The sequence below is a fragment of the Leptonychotes weddellii genome, chromosome 16, assembly GCF_054177405.1.
Source record: "Leptonychotes weddellii isolate Sample4059 chromosome 16, ASM5417740v2, whole genome shotgun sequence".
Lineage (NCBI taxonomy): Eukaryota > Metazoa > Chordata > Mammalia > Carnivora > Phocidae > Leptonychotes > Leptonychotes weddellii.
Window position 1 is genome coordinate 32,255,725 of NC_138384.1, and position 16,315 is coordinate 32,272,039.

General features: G+C 35.9%; 1 protein-coding gene across 1 annotated transcript in view; it reads left to right on the forward strand.

Annotated features, from left to right (window-relative positions):
- The window catches only part of NETO2 (neuropilin and tolloid like 2), a 53,533-nt gene that overhangs the window by 2,411 nt on the left and 34,807 nt on the right, over positions 1-16,315 (forward strand). Inside the window, exons 3-7 of the mRNA XM_081807585.1 lie at positions 1,285-1,341; positions 4,184-4,324; positions 4,979-5,227; positions 9,824-9,847; positions 9,951-10,078. Of these exons, the coding sequence (XP_081663711.1) occupies positions 1,285-1,341; positions 4,184-4,324; positions 4,979-5,227; positions 9,824-9,847; positions 9,951-10,078 (599 nt within the window). The remainder of the gene's footprint in view (positions 1-1,284; positions 1,342-4,183; positions 4,325-4,978; positions 5,228-9,823; positions 9,848-9,950; positions 10,079-16,315) is intronic.

Genomic DNA, 16,315 nt, shown 5'->3' on the forward strand with positions numbered 1-16,315 from the left:
TGTAAATTCTTTTTGACAGTAGATTGACTCCTTAAGGATGGTAGTTTGCTATCATTTATTTAGCAGAATGCCTAGCATATAACAAGTACTGTGTGCATCATCATCTCATTTAATCTTCTCAACAGCCTTATGAGGTTGGTGCTACTGGGACAACATCCTCATTTTACAGTTAAGTAAACTGAGAGGTAAAAAGGCCTCACGGCTGGTACACAGCAAAACTCGAACTCCAGCCTGGATCCACCTAACTCGTGAAGTCCATACTCTTAACTGTTTTGCTGTATTCCCCCCCTACCCAACATCTGTGTTTCCTTGGTACCTGCTATCCTTTGGTACAGTAGGTACTCTGTCAGTGCTTATTGACTGAATGAATAATAAAAACTCCAGTTCACACTGTGATTTCCATTGAAAGGGAGAGTGAAAGATGTCTGTACCATTCATAAAAATGTTTAAAAGAATCATCAAAACACATACATACACAAAACAATTCAGTATGTTATTGGCTGGGTCTCAGAAATGTTCAACTTGGGGGGAAAAAAGCTTCATTTCTAAATATGCTGGCTTTTGGGGCGCCTGGGTGGCTCAGTTGGTTAAGCGACTGCCTTCGGCTCAGGTCATGATCCTGGAGTCCCGGGATCGAGTCCCACATCGGGCTCCCTGCTCGGCAGGGGGTCTGCTTCTCCCTCTGACCCTCTTCCCTCTCGTGCTCTCTGTCTCTCATTCTCTCTCAAATAAATAAATAAAAAATCTTTAAAAAAAAAATATGCTGGCTTTTGTAACTGTCCACGCAGGACCGCAAGTACTGCACAGCTATAAAACAAGTTGATTTCTGGGAGACTGCTGCCCCCGTACTTCTGTTTTTGTTGTAAATGCTCTCACAAGTCAGATAAGCTAATTGAACTTTTACTGGCATAATACATTATAGAGCAGGCCATATAATGCATGTAAACTCTTTGAGTTGGAGTACAGTAAATATAGCATAATTGAGGTCAACAAAGTTTGTTGCGTGTTTTTAATCTATCATAAATTGAAAAATGCTTTAAATGCCATATACTGTTAGTGCTTGTATGAATGAGTACAGTATCCATTGTGTTTTTTCTTGGGTTGTCTTAAGTGTCAAATAGTAAATCAGAACATGACATATAACCCTTAAAAATCTTGAGAGAGAATGTTAGTAAGAAATAGCAGCCTTAATTAATCTTTTTTATCATCTCATTTTCCTTATAGATTTAGTAAAATGTAATATAGATTCAATTTTTTAACTTTTCTTTTTTATTATTTCTCTAGTGTTGTTAATAACAATACTTGTAGTCGAAGGGATTGCTGTGGCCCAAAAGACCCAAGGTAAAGTACTTAAAGTGATCACTTATCACATACTCAGGACAGTGAGTGGGATGGCTTATTGGAAAGGATTGCAACTTTTGAATACTATTTCCGTAATCCCTCTGGGGCGATCCAGTGACCTAAGGCATTCTGTCAACCTATCAGTCTCAATTTTACTGAGTTCAGCTGCAGTTAACTAGAGTAAATTGTCAAAGTCTTGCCCTGATAAATTTTTTAAATGGGCATCACTAGTAGCTCCCAGCACTCTGTGGATTATGTCCAAAAATTAAATGAGATTCATGCTTTATCACTCAGCAGAAATAAAAATCCCTTTTTTCAATGTAGACAAATAAAATATTTCCGTCAGTATCTTATTCAAAGCCCTGTGGACCTGTTCTGATTGTCCTTGTTTATGAAAGAAGATAAGCTAATGTGCTTTTCGAACCAGATTTTCATGTCAGAGTTTAGAACATTTACTGATTTACTTTTTATTTTCATCTAAGTTATACATACACATGACAAAAATCAAAGCATTCTAAAAAGTTAATTATGAAAAAGTAGTTTTCCATCCTCTGCTACTCTACTTCCTTCTCCATAGAGATAACCAGAATTTTAGCTGAATCTTTTGGTATTTCCCTGCGTATTTCTAAATAATGTTATACTGTTACTTCTTAATATTTCAGTTTTACATATTAGACAATGATTTCCCACCATGGAAGATGAAAATTTAGCTCTTCCATGCTACTTTCTGCCCCTGACTCTATACCAGTGTTCTCTTACTTTCCTTCTGTACCACCTGTTTGGCGTAGTTCTGTCATATGTAATTCTGGTCACATCTGTTCTCAGAATTTAAGTCACTCACAGAGCTTTTTCCATATGAAAATTTTGTCCTTCAGTTTAGGAAATTTTTATTTCCCTTTTTCCTTGTTTAAGTTTTTAAATTCCCTTTTCTCTATTTTTTTCCGTTTTATCCTTTAAAAACTTCTGTTTGGTTATGAGATATATTTGTGGTGGTGGTTTTTCTATTTTCCATCTGTCTTTCTACTCTGCTTTCTTCTCAGTCTCTATTGAGACTTCCCCAACTCTACCGTCTAAACCAGGAATGGGAAAACTTTTTCTGTAAAGGGCCAGACAGTACATAGTTAAGATTTTGCAGGCCTGACAGTCTCGGGAGCAATGACTCACTTTTGCTGTTGTACCGTGAGAGCAGCTGTGGGCCACAGGCACAAGAATGGACGTGGACTTGTTCCATTGTCAACTTCCGTTACAGTAAGAGGCCACAGGTCGGATTTGGCCAGAGCTACACTTTGCGGTCTTCTGCTTTAAAATTTCTACTAATTTTTCATTTCTTCTGTTTTTAGAAAATTTTTGTTTTCTGAATATTCTTAAAGTATCCTTGTTCGTGTTTTATAGATACACTCTTTTTCTCTAAGGGGATTAAATGACAGTTTTGTTTTAATTTTTTGTTTTTTTTTTTTTAATCTTTGTTTCCTCAGATTTGCTTTCTTCCTGTTTTTTATTCATTGTTCATATTAGAGGCTTTCCTCAAATATCTGGTGCTCCTTGACTGTCTACTGTTACTTATGAGTGGAGCACTGAAATCTGATGATTAGCTGTCTGCAGGTGTGGAAGGACTTGTTTCCTGTGACCCAGCACTGGGGAATTCCTGAGTCCGCACTGCTGGCACTCTCCTCTGGACTGTTGAGAGCCCCCAGACAGGAAGCTTTACATGTCCTGCTTAGACGTTCTGCATCTTACCTAGAGGCTTTTAAAGGAGTTGAGTGGGGGAAGAGGCCAGGAATGCCATTCACTGTGTTCCCATTCCCTAGTCTCCTTGTTACGGGTTGGTCACCCTCAGCTGTGCCCGGTGTCTCCTAGTCCAAGAACCTTGCTTTATCTTCTGCAAAGGAATCACCTCATTTTCCGATGTGGTGACAGCAGCAGCTACCTAGATTTGTAGAGCAGGGGAGGGTATTAGAAATCAGATTGATTCTTGGGGCGCCTGGGTGGCTCAGTTGGTTAAGTGACTGCCTTCGGCTCAGGTCATGATCCTGGAGTCCCGGGATCGAGTCCCACATCGGGCTCCCTGCTCAGCAGGGAGTCTGCTTCTCCCTCTGACCCTCCCCCCCTCTCATGTGCTCTCTCTCTCTCTCTCAAATAAATAAATAAAATCTTTAAAAAAAAAAAAAAGAAATCAGATTGATTCTAAATAACTCTTACCCAGGCCTCATGTTTTTAGAAAGGACAATTTCACCACCACCTGTCATGCCCTCTCCTGCTCACCAAGTACTGCTAGTTGTTGTGATTGCATCTACCTCTTTGTGCCTCTTTAGGGGTTTATTTTTGCCCTTAAAAAATCCAGAACTGTTGGTGGAGTTTAAGGAGAGAGAACTAAATGCATGTGTTCAATCTACAGTCTTTAACTAAAATCCTTTGTAATCTTTGGATCATATTTGGCTTTTGTGTTAAACTAAATATAGAGGTACCATACCAGAGATAAACCCCTGGGATCCTTTTATTTTTATGTCAGAACTGAATTTTATAGAGTTGCACTGACTTATCAGATTCTCCCACATGGTTTTGCCCTTGTAAAATCTAAGCATTTTATTTCCCTGCTCGCCTACAGGGCAAACTTGTCCTCTAGCAGCAAGTTCTTCCCACCAGCACAGCATACAATTTTACCTTTCTCTCACTTCTGCTGTATTCAGTTTGTTGCACTAAACTTGGCCGTGGTTCTTGCAAAATTATATACACTATCTGTGTGACCTAGAGTGGGCAATTGTTTGGCTAAATTATGGGGAAAAGAGAAGAATGCTGTTCTCTTCTGCTGTAATTCATGTTTTAAATGCCATTTTTCCCTAAGATGGACAAAATGTTGGAATCAAGCATATTCCTGCAACCCAGTGTGGCATTTGGGTTCGAACCAGCAATGGAGGTCATTTTGCTTCACCAAATTATCCTGACTCCTATCCACCAAACAAGGAGTGTATCTACATTTTGGAAGGTATTTGACCAATTTCTGTCTTTTAATGGATGAATTTTAACTTTATTATAAAACTAAGTACATTGGTAAGATGCCCAGTTTAAGCCAGTTTGAACAAAATTTAAACATGTATTTGAATTAAACTCTAGTAATTATACTGAATATTGAACACATTAACAAAATAATAGTTGAAATTTTCTAGGAATTTTGAATCTCCTAAAATATAATTCAACCAGATGCGTCAGTATAGATGAGAAATTTCTCTAATAAGAAACTTGAAAGAAACAAACAAACTCAAACTATGGCATCTCTTATCATGCTTTATGCAGATTTATGTCCATAGTTACATTAGTTCTTGTCATTTCTTCTGTTTTTCTATTCATTGTATCTCATGAACTAAGCATTAGCTTTTCTAGTCTAATTTTAATTAATTAAGTACATTTAACTAATTTAATAAACAGCATATTCCAAAGGGAAAGATCACTGTAGTTCTGCAGAGCAACATTGTTATTATTGATATATAATATAACATTAATTCTGAAGTTTATATGTAATAGTCCTCATGATTCTCATCTGTGAAACAGTAACAGAGCAGTTGTTTTACTTTCCCTACTTGTGTCAGGACATTTATGCTTTTCTTTGTGTTGCCCTCATTTACTTGCTTTTATTTTCTAGCTGCTCCACGTCAAAGAATAGAGCTGACCTTTGATGAACATTATTATATAGAACCATCATTTGAATGTCGGTTTGACCACTTGGAGGTTCGAGATGGGCCATTTGGTTTCTCTCCACTTATAGATCGTTACTGTGGTGTGAAAAGCCCTCCACTCATTAGATCAACAGGGAGATTCATGTGGATTAAGTTTAGTTCTGATGAAGAACTTGAAGGACTGGGATTTCGAGCAAAATATTCATTTATTCCAGGTAATGAAGTTGTCTTTTTTTCACTGGATCTCACTCTGGTTTTAGAATCTTATGTCTAGAAAAGAGAATTTAGTCAAATTAATCAAATCAAGGTTTTAAAGAAATTAGCAAGGCCAAAGGGAAATCACTTCGTGAATAAATAAAACCAAAAATTGGAAATAGAACGGTATCACTTGAATTTTGAAGCATTTCATAGATGGCATCCCATTTTTCTTAGATTTCTTTATGTTTTGTAATGTATAGCAGGGCTTAAAAACATCAAGATAAATATATTTTAAAAGATAATTCAGCAAATTGTCTTATTTTCATAATCCTTACCAAAAATTATTTTGGCAGGTTTTTTCCATTGGAATGCTTGAATTACCACTCATTTGAATAAGTAAGCTATAGAAAATATTGAGCAATAGAAAAAGTACTGCTCTGCACTTGGAGGCAAAAGATCTGGGTTCGAATCCGTTCTCTGTTACCTGATAGCTATAAGACTATTCATCACAATTGCACCTGAGGGTTGCTATTGGTAAAATGGGAATACCTGATGTATTACTTTCCTAAGGCTGCCTTAATGAACCAAAAATTTAGCAGCTGAAAACAATAGAAATTTATTCTCTCGGAGTTCTGGAGGGCAGAAAACCCAGCAGGGCCACATTTCTTCTGGGAACTCTAGGGGAGAATCCATTGCTCACCTCTTCTAACTCCTGGGGGCTTCCCCAGAATTCCTGGATTTGTGGCCACATCACTCCAGTCCCTGCCTCCGTCTTCACATTCCCCTCTCAGAATCCTTAACTAATCCCATCTTTTGTTTTGTAATGTAATTGTCACTCTTTTTTTTTTTTAAACCACATAAAGTAATACAGGTTCTGAGATTTGGATTAGGGTCTCCATTCAGCCCACTCTGTCTTACCCTGCCCTGTATCTGTGAACACTTTGAGACCTGCAATACTCTCTCGTGTAAAACCGGAGAGTGCATATCCCTAATGTTATTGCTCCTGTCGTCAAACAACTTGTAGACTAACAAGATGAAAAAATAACTTAGTGTACCAATTATGTCATTTCTTTGCTTTTATTTGTTTTCATGTAAGAAATTTATTAATTAAAAAAAATCCAAATGAAAAGAAAATATCCATCATCTTACCATCCTATATATAAAAAACCACTGTTAACAATTTGGTGTGTATCCCTTCAGATGTTTTTCTGTATCTTTTGATTTTGTTTTACATAACTGATGGTATACATCTATATTACCTGCTTTTTTGCCTGAACAACATAATCAACTTTTTTTTCTTGTCAGTAAACATGGGAATTTTTTTTTCTTCTTTTTTTTTTTTTTTTAACAAACATGGGAATTTTTAAGTGTTGTTTCAGTATTTATGTTCTCAATGCCAAAAGGATAACATTTCAGAAAGTAAAGTTTATCTAATAGACTTTATTTTTTAGAACAGTTTTAGGTTCCCAGCAAAACTAAGCAGAAAGTACAGAGTTACCATATATCTCCAGCCCTGCACTAACACATCTGCCTTCCAAAATCATTTGGTACATTTGTTACAGTTGATGAACCCACACTGACACATCATCCCCCAAAATCCATAGTTTACATAGGGTTCAATGTTGGTGTTGTGTGTTCTGTGTGTTTGGACAAATGTGGGATGACTTGTCCACCATTACAATATCATATCAAGTATTTCCACTACCCTAAAAATCCTCTGGACTCTGCCTCTTCATCCCTAACTCTTGGCAAGCAAGATCTTGCTATCTCTGTAGTTTTGCCCTTTCCAGAACGTCATATTGTTGAAATCATGCAATATGTAGCCTTTCCAGACGGGCTTCTTTGACATAGTAATATGTACTTAAGTTTCCTCTGTGTTTTTTCATGGTTTGACAGCTCATTTCTTTTTAATATTGAATAATATTTCATTGTATGTACAATAGTATATCCATTCTATTGAAGGGTATCTTGGTTGCTCCCAAGTTTTAGCAATTACAGATAAACTTGCTATAACCATCCATATGCAGGTTTTTTCGTGGACAACTTTTTCACTCATTTGCATAAATACCAAGGAGCACAATTGCTGAATCATAGTAAAATTTGTTTTTAATTTTTGCTTAAGTGGATAGTGGTTGTATATATATATGTCATATATATTTTTTACTACAATAAAAATAAATTTTTAAAAATTAGAGTTACCAAAAAACTTAATTTGAAAGTTCAAATAGGACCTATATACACCAAATTGCCAGAATGAAAAAATTGCTAATTTAAAATATCTCAGAATCTTTAAATAGCCTGCAAAACCTATTTCAATACACAATTTATTGTATTTAACTGGATGTTCAATTCTTGTTAAAATTGTTTTTAATTCCAAATACTTTCTGCATAGTTATCATATTAAAAAAAGTAGGGGGGAATTTTTTAGCTTAATTAAGAATACATCACAGAGACTTGCCTCTTTTAACTTAATAAACTAAATCCAACCTTGCCGAAAGGGGACAACATTTCAGCTCTTTTGTAGAGAAATGTCAAAGACATATTTAATTAAACAGCAGTGGAGTAAAGTCATAGGAGCTACCTGCCAATGAATCAGAATTCCTTCGTGTGTAGACTATAGTTCTAGAATGTTGTCATTGCATTAAAATTTCCAGAATTGTCGCAGTTACTTCCAGGAAGTAGCAATCCATTAAGAGTCCTCTATTCTCAACAGATAGCACCAGAAATTTAGAGAATTTAATTTAAAATATACTAATTTCTTGGGGCTCCTGGGTGGCTCAGTCAGTTAAGTGTTAAGTGTCCGACTCTTTGATTCCTGCTCAGGTCATGAGATCCAGCCCCACATGGGTCTCCATGCTCAGCATGGAGTCGGCTTCAGGTTCTCTCTCCCTCTGTTCTCTCCACCTGCCTGCCTCAGGCACACATGTGTGCACTCACTCTCTCTCTCTAAAATAAATAACTAAAATCTTTAAAATATACTATCTTCTCATTATTAGTAGTAGTCTTCTTCTAGATTTACTGATCCCTAGACAAAATTTCTAAGTATGACTTGAAATAACTAGACACAGCCATAATTAGCCAATTATGCATTACCTATTTATTTTGATTTTCTTTTTTTAGTGGTAAAACTGTGGAATCCTCACCCACATTATAAGGGCAATATGGTAGGGTAAGAAAAATTGTCTGGAGAATTGCAGTCTGGTCCTGGCTTTGCCATTGTAAATATGGCCTAAGAAAATCATAATCTCTCTCATTCAGTTTCCTCATCTTCAAGGCGGAATATTACATAGTTTTCCTGATATTGTTCTAATTAGCATGATACTAAGCATAATGTATGTAGAAACTCTGAAGTACTATAAAATGCAAATGTAAGTTAATATAGTCTAAAAATCATAAGTGTTTTATTATAATCTGTCTATATTTTAACCATAATCTGTATAAAGTTGCTCTCATGATACATAAACTAATAGAAAAAGAGCTACTTTTCTTCAAGTAAGAATCTTTATGTATTAAAAAGCCTGATTTTTAATACTTAAAAAAAGTATTCAATTAAGAGCATTGTTTTTGATGTCTTTTTTTCTTTCAGATAGTCAAACTAGTTTACAAAGATCTGATTCATATATAAGGGTCTTTAACATCTTTTTGACACTAAAGTATCATTATTTCAGTTAATTGATTTAGTTCATAAAAATCAAATACCTGAAGAAAAAAAAAATCAAATACCTGACCAATTTACTGAAATCAGTTATTTTGATATGAACTATTAGTTCTTGGTCTTCTATGAACTACTTCACCGGACAGAATATCCTGTATATCACCTGGTCATTTTTTCCCTGCCACTTTGAAAACACCACTTACTAGCTACTACTTTGTGTGTGTGTGTGTGTGTGTGTGTGTGTGTGTGTGTGTCGTGAATTACAAATAACATAAAATTCATCATTTTAATCCTTTTTAAGTGTACGAGTGCATGTTAAGTACATTTACAATGTTGTGTAATCGTCACCACCATCCATTTCTAGAACTTTTTTGTTAACACAAGCTGAAACCCTGTGTCCATTAAATACGAACTGCCCATTCCCCCTTTCCTCCAGCTTCTGATACCTACTGTCTGTATGAATTTGACTAATCTAGGAACCTCAATAAATGGAATCATACAATGTTAGTATTTGTCCTTTAGTGTCTGGTTTATTTCACTTAGTGTAATGTTTCGGGGTTTATCCATGTTGTGTAGCATATATCAGAATTTTATTTCTTTGTTAGGCTGAATAATATTCCACTGTATTGTGCATACTACGTTATGTTTATTCATCCATCCATTAATGGACTAGCTATTGCTATTGCCAGGGTTTCAAGTTTTCAGGTGGCATAAATAAGTTATTCATGATGGGATCAGTAGTATAAACATTACCGTTTTAAAAAACATTGTTCCTATAAATAAGCACCTAAACATCCCCGGGGGAGAAAAAAAAAACAGTGCTCTGTAGTCTACACCAATGAAAGCTTTCTCTTCCTTTGCTATTAAATGAAGGATTAGACATAACTTAAGACATGAAACCTTAACATAACTCTAAACTATCTCAATGCCAATTACTTTCTTCTTTTTTCTATTACAGATCCAGACTTTACTTACCTAGGAGGTATTTTAAATCCCATCCCAGGTTTAGTATATCACCTCTTTTTCCTCATAGCATTTTGATCAGTCTTATTTTCCTTTGAACATCATTCATCTATTCTTTCTAGATTGCCAGTTTGAGCTCTCGGGAGCTGATGGAATAGTGCGTTCTAGTCAGGTAGAACAAGAAGAAAAAACAAAACCTGGCCAAGCAGTTGATTGCATATGGACAATTAAGGCTACTCCAAAAGCCAAGGTATTATCATTTTTGAGTCACTTTAGAGAAGAGCATAATTGATTAGCAGAATGTATTGTTTTGATTGATGCAGATACTTGCTATTATATAAACTGATATTGCAACTTTATTTCAGTCAGGTTTGGCCATCTAAGATCTCAGCATTGTTATAGTTAAGTAACTGCAACATAGTTTCAGGAATATCACAGAAATATTTAGATTGTTAAAATCTGTGTATTCCTAAATCGAGGGTGCAAGTATTGATCCATATGATTATCGATTCATAAAAAACTCTGAGGAGGAAAAATAGACCACAAGAGGTTGAAGTGTCTTGTCAGAGTTCTCAGAGTTGGTCATGGCAGTGTCAAAACCAAAACACAAATAGAGCGAGTCTTGCTTCTGTGTTCTTTCCATGCCGTCCTCCGCTAATGATGTAAAGCTTTTATTGGAAAGTACTGCAGGGAAGGATGTTTTTAAATAACTCTGACAGATTGAGATTGGTTGCTGACTACTTTTGCTTTTAATTTATACTTCTAGGAATATTCACAGTGAAAATTATATTTAATGTGGATATATGTGAAAAGAGAAAGTGAGGATAAGAGAACAAACCATTAAAGAATTATGAAAATCAAATTTAGAATTATGGTAATAAGATAGATTAGATAATGTGAAAACCTGACTGTTACAAAACACCTGGAAACATTGGGTAATATATAACAGATACCCTTTTAAAAGTATAGGTAAGATTTCTAAAAAAAAAAAAAAAAGGTAATTCTTATGGACTAGAAATGAAGAGAGAGAACTATAAACCAGAGCAATAAACTGAAAACTGAAATTGTGATGGTATAAATGCCTCTTGCTGATTTCAGTACCCTCCACCTGCTCACCGGTAGACCTGTCGGGAGCTTGGTGTTACTAACCACAGTGAGACAGAAAAGGCCTGGGGTTTGTGTGACCTTTGTGAGATCCCTCACATAAAACTGGAACCCGTAAAGGGAAATATAATCAATATGAAATGGTAGATTAGAAACCTCTTCCACTAACACAGGTTGACAATGAAGAAGCTTATCTTTCTGGGCTCAGTCTTAGGATAAGGCTGGAGTCTCCCCTAAACTTTTACCTAGAAACCTGTTCTTATTAGAGTTTGGGATGTATGTAATTTACATTCCATGCCCAATCCAGGAACCACTTAGTCTAAAAGTTTACAAAATGGTCCTGGCCTCAAAAATCTTTTTAGACATCTGGCAAAAATCAATACAGAATAACCACAGAGGGATACCTGGGTGGCTCAGTTGGTTAAGCGTCTGCCTTCAGCTCAGGTCATGATCCCAGGGTCCTGGGATCGAGTCCTGAATCGGGCTCATAGCTCAGTGGGGGAGCCTGCTTCTCGCTCTCCCTCTGCCGCTCCCCCTGCTTGTGCTCTGTCGCTCCCTATCACAAATAAATAAATCTTCAGAATAACCAGAGAGGCTATAGGATTGCCATCAGTAAAACACTGCTGAAGGTAAGCTCACAATCCAAAATTAGAAAACATAAGCAAACAACCCATCATGAGTGAATTAGCAAACATAACAGCAAGAAGTTTCTTAGATGCCTAAGAAGTGTTTTAATTATCTTACGAGAGAATCAAAAAGACGGGAAAGAAAGAATGACTGGGTACACTTTAAAAATAACCAAGTAGAACTTCCTCAAATAAAAGGTATAGTTATTAAAGGATAGATCTGAGAAAATTACTCAGAATGTAGCTCCGGGGGTCAGGGAGGGGTAGTGGCAGTTTAGCAAGAAAATGTTCAGGCTGACAAAAAACATTGACACGAAGTGATTCCCAAAGCAAGAAAAAAGTTTATATTGACACCTCGCTACATTGGCCACGACAGACAATGAGAAAATCTTTAAAACACCTAGAGAAAAAAGAGAGCTATGAGAATCATTAATAGCAAAATAGAAGCTAGAAGACAATAGAGTAGTAATGTCTTCAAAGTGCTAAGAAAAAAAATAACTGCCAATCTAAAATTCAGTACTCAACTATCATTTTAGAATGTGGGCAAAAGTAAGATATTTCTGGGCAAAAATAATAAATGGACCAAATGCTACAATTAAAATCCAAGTATATTCTGTTTTAGGATAACTATGGGAAATTTTGAAAATAAGAAAACAGGAAAGAAATAATAGACAAATACCAAAAGAGATCTGATATAGCAATTAAAATAGAAATCAAGAATGTCTGGGGCGCCTGGGTGGCTCAGTGGTTAAACGTCTGCCTTCGGCTCAGGTCATGATCCCAGGGACCTGGGATAGAGCCCCATGTTGTGCTCCTTGCTCAGCAGGAAGGCTGCTTCTCCCTCGCCCTCTGCCTGCTGCTCCCCCAGCTTGTGCTCTCTATCCCTCTGTCAAATAAATAAATATTTTTTTTAAAAAAATGTCACCAATTCACAAGGAAGATACAGTTTTCAATTTTACGTATTAATATGGCCTCAATATACAAAATATGAATTGACAGTTGCTGAGGAAAATTGACAGATCCACAATTATAGTGGGTAATTAATTTCACCTCTCAATCAGGCATACAGGAAAAGTAGTAAGGATCAGATTTAAACAACACAGCATGCCTGATGAGACATGGTATCTTACTCCTAACATCCAGAAAATATGCATGCATTCTCTACAAGCATGCATGAAACATTTATAAAATCTGATCCATATGCTAGACTAAAAACAGAAGTCTAAAATATATAACAGTGCTTGGTATTATGCAGAGCATCCTCTGACAGAAATACAATTAAATCAGGAACCAGCAACCAAAAGATAACCCATATGTTTGGTAATTTAATAATATACCACTTAGTAATTAATAGGTCACAGAAGACATCAAGATGGAAATTTAAACACACTTAAAACTGAATAAAATTGAAAATACATATCAAAATGTGTGGGATGCAGCTAAAAGTATGATAAGGGAGTTTTCATAAATGCTTCTTTTAGAAGAAGAAAAAGATTTAAATTTAATGAGAAGTTTCAACTCAAGAAGTTAAAAGAATGACCAAAGAAGTCCAAAGAAAGGGTAATAATGAAAGCAGAAATAAATGATATTTTAAAAAAGAATCAACAAAGCCAAAAGCTGGCCCTCTGTAAAAGATAACTATAGGTATACCTCTGCCAAGATTTATTTAGCCAAAGAGACCTAAATAATATTTAGAAATGGAAAAGGTCATGGGGGCACCTCGGTGGTTCAGTTGGTTAAGTGGCTGCCTTCAGCTCAGGTTATGATCTCAGGGTCCTGGGATCGAGCCCCACGTTGGGCTCTCTGCTCAGTGGGGAATCTGCTTCTCGCTCTCCCTCTGCCCCCTCCCCCTGCTCATGCTCTGTTTCTCTCTCTCTCTCTCTCTCTCTCTGTCTCTCTCATCTTTAAAAAAAAAAAAAAAAGGAAATGGAAAAGGTCATGAATCAACTATAGTAGAGATTTAAAAACTCTTACAAGACAAACTATGAAGAAAACCTGAACAAAAGAGAAAAAAAGAAACCTGAGGGTTTCTTCAATAAATAAATGGCAAAGGGAAAAAAAGCAGCAGTGAATCATATATTAAAAGAAATGTGAAGTCAAATGAACATGTGGATTCAAAGTATAAACGTAGGAAACATTACAAGACAGAAGTCTGAACACTGGTATTTGATAAGAAATTATTTGTTGGTTTGATAATAGAACTGATCATATTTTAAGTGGTCTTTGGCAATACACATAGAACTGTTGACATGTGAATTCTCTCTGGGATTTGTCTCAGTATGTGGGATGTGTATGGTTCAAGACTGGCTGAGTTAATAACTGGTAAAGCTAGGGGATGAGGACAAGGGTTTATGATACTGTTTTGTCTGCATCTGCACATTTGAAATTTTCCATAATCAAACTGTTTTAGACTATAAGAGAATACTAAGAGTAGTTCTTTGCTGATAAATTTATAAACAGTCTAAATGGACAATTTCCTGAAATATGTATGTGTATACATACATATTTACGTACATGTATATAAAATTTACAAAAACTAAATCAGAAGTAGAAAACCTGAATAAATCTTACCAATTAACAAAATTGATTTTGTACCTAAAATATGTAAACAAAAGTTGGTTAGATTGGATTTTTACCAGGTACTCAAGGAACATGTTATATAAATGGTTTCAGAAAATTGAAGGAAAAAAGAACACTTCCCAGCTTATTCTATCAGAACTAAACAGCATGGAGAGTTATAAACCAGGATTATTTGTAAAATGGCGGGGTGGGGTGGGGCAGACCCAAAAAACTAAGCAATAACAAACTAAACCTAGTAAAGTTTTTTTTAGAAATCATGACCTAGAAATTCTTAGTTTAAGATAAGAAAATTGAATAATGTAGTTTCCCATATTAACAGATTAAAGGAGAAATCCTGATATAGCATTAGATGCAGAAAAAATACTACATGAAACTTAAAAACTACTGATAAAAATCTCTCAGTAATTCCAACATAGGAGAATGCATTTCAATCATGATGAAGAGTATCTACTAAAACCCTAAATCAAACGTTGTAATTAATGGTGAAACCTTAAAAGCATTTCCTTTAAGCTCAAGACAAGTCAAAGATGTCTGTTGTCAGTGTTTTATTTGGTGGTGTTCTGAAATCCTGGTCAGTGCAACAAAATGAGAGAAAGAAAAAAAGTTCATCAATTGTAAAAATCAGTTGCTTTTCTTTATACTACAGCCAGAAGCAGTTGGAAAATAAAACTTTTTAAAGCACTATTTACAGGGCGCCTGGGTGGCTCAGTTGGTGAAGCAACTGCCTTCAGCTCAGGTCATGATCCCAGAGTCCCAGGATCGAGTCCTGCATTGGGCTCCTCGCTTAGCAGGGAGTCTGCTTCACCCTCTGACCTCTCCCCTCTCATGCTCCTTCTCACTCTCTCTCTAAAATAAATAAAAATCTTTAATAAAAAGATTTAAAAAAAAGGCACTATTTACAATAAGAACAAATCAGAAGGTACCAAGAAGCAAATTTTAAAATTATATTGAAATGCATAAAAGAAGGCCGTAAAGAAATAGGGAGAGAGAGAGAGAGATCATTTTCATGGATGGGAAGATTCAGTATGACAAAAATGTTCATTGTTCTCTAATTTAACAATTTAAAGTAATTCCAGTCCAAATCTCAGGAGGACTTTCTAGGGAGGATGGCAGGCTAATTCCACAATTCACATAGAAGAGGAAAGTGTTCAGAAGAACCATAACAATTTTGAGTAAAAACACGTGGGGCTACTTCCCCTTCAAGATAAAGTTGTAGTAGTTGGATAGAATGCAATAAAATTGAGTAAAGTATCTAAAGGTAAAACTACACATGTCTGGTGGTTGCCAGAGGGGAGGTGGGTAAGGGGATAGGTGAAATAGATAAAGGGAATTAAGACGTATGGACTTCGAGTTATAAATAAGTCACAGGCATGAAAAGTACAGCATAGGGAATATAGTCAGTAATACTGTGATAATGTTGTTTGGTGACTACACTTACCATGGGAGAGCACTGAGGAATGTACAGAATTGTTGACTCACTGTGTTGTACTCCTGAAACTAGTAGAACACTATATGTGAACTATATTTCAATTTTTTTAAGTAAAAAATAAAAATTACACATGTATGGAAGCTTGGTATATAACAAATGTACAGGTACACCTTGGAAATACTACCAGTTCAGTTCCAGACCACAATAAAGTGAATATTGCAATAAAGTGAGTCAAATGAATTTTTTCGTTCCCCAGTGCATATAAAAGTTACGTTTACACTGTACTGTAGTCTATTAAGTGTGCAATAGTACTGTGTCTAAAACAATGTACATACCTTAATTCAAAAATGCTTTATTGCTCACCAGCATCTAAGCTTTCAGCAAGTCATGTAATCTTTTTGCTGCCTCGATGTGGATGGCTGCTGACTGATCAGGGTGGTGGCTCCTGAAGCCTGGGGTGCTGTGACAGTTTCTTAAAATAAGACAATAATCAAGTTTGCCGCATCAGTTGACTCTTCTTTCACAGATGATTTCTCTGCAGCAGGTGATGCTGTTTGGTAGCATTTTACCCGCAGTAAAGCTTCTTTTAAAATGGAGTCAATCCTCTCAAACCCTGCTGCCGCTGTTTTATCAACTAAGTTCATGTAATATTCTGAATCTTCTGTTGTCATTTCAACAGTCTTCACGGCATCTTCACCAGGAGTACCTTCCATCTGAAAAAATCACTTTCTTTGCTCATCCATGAGAA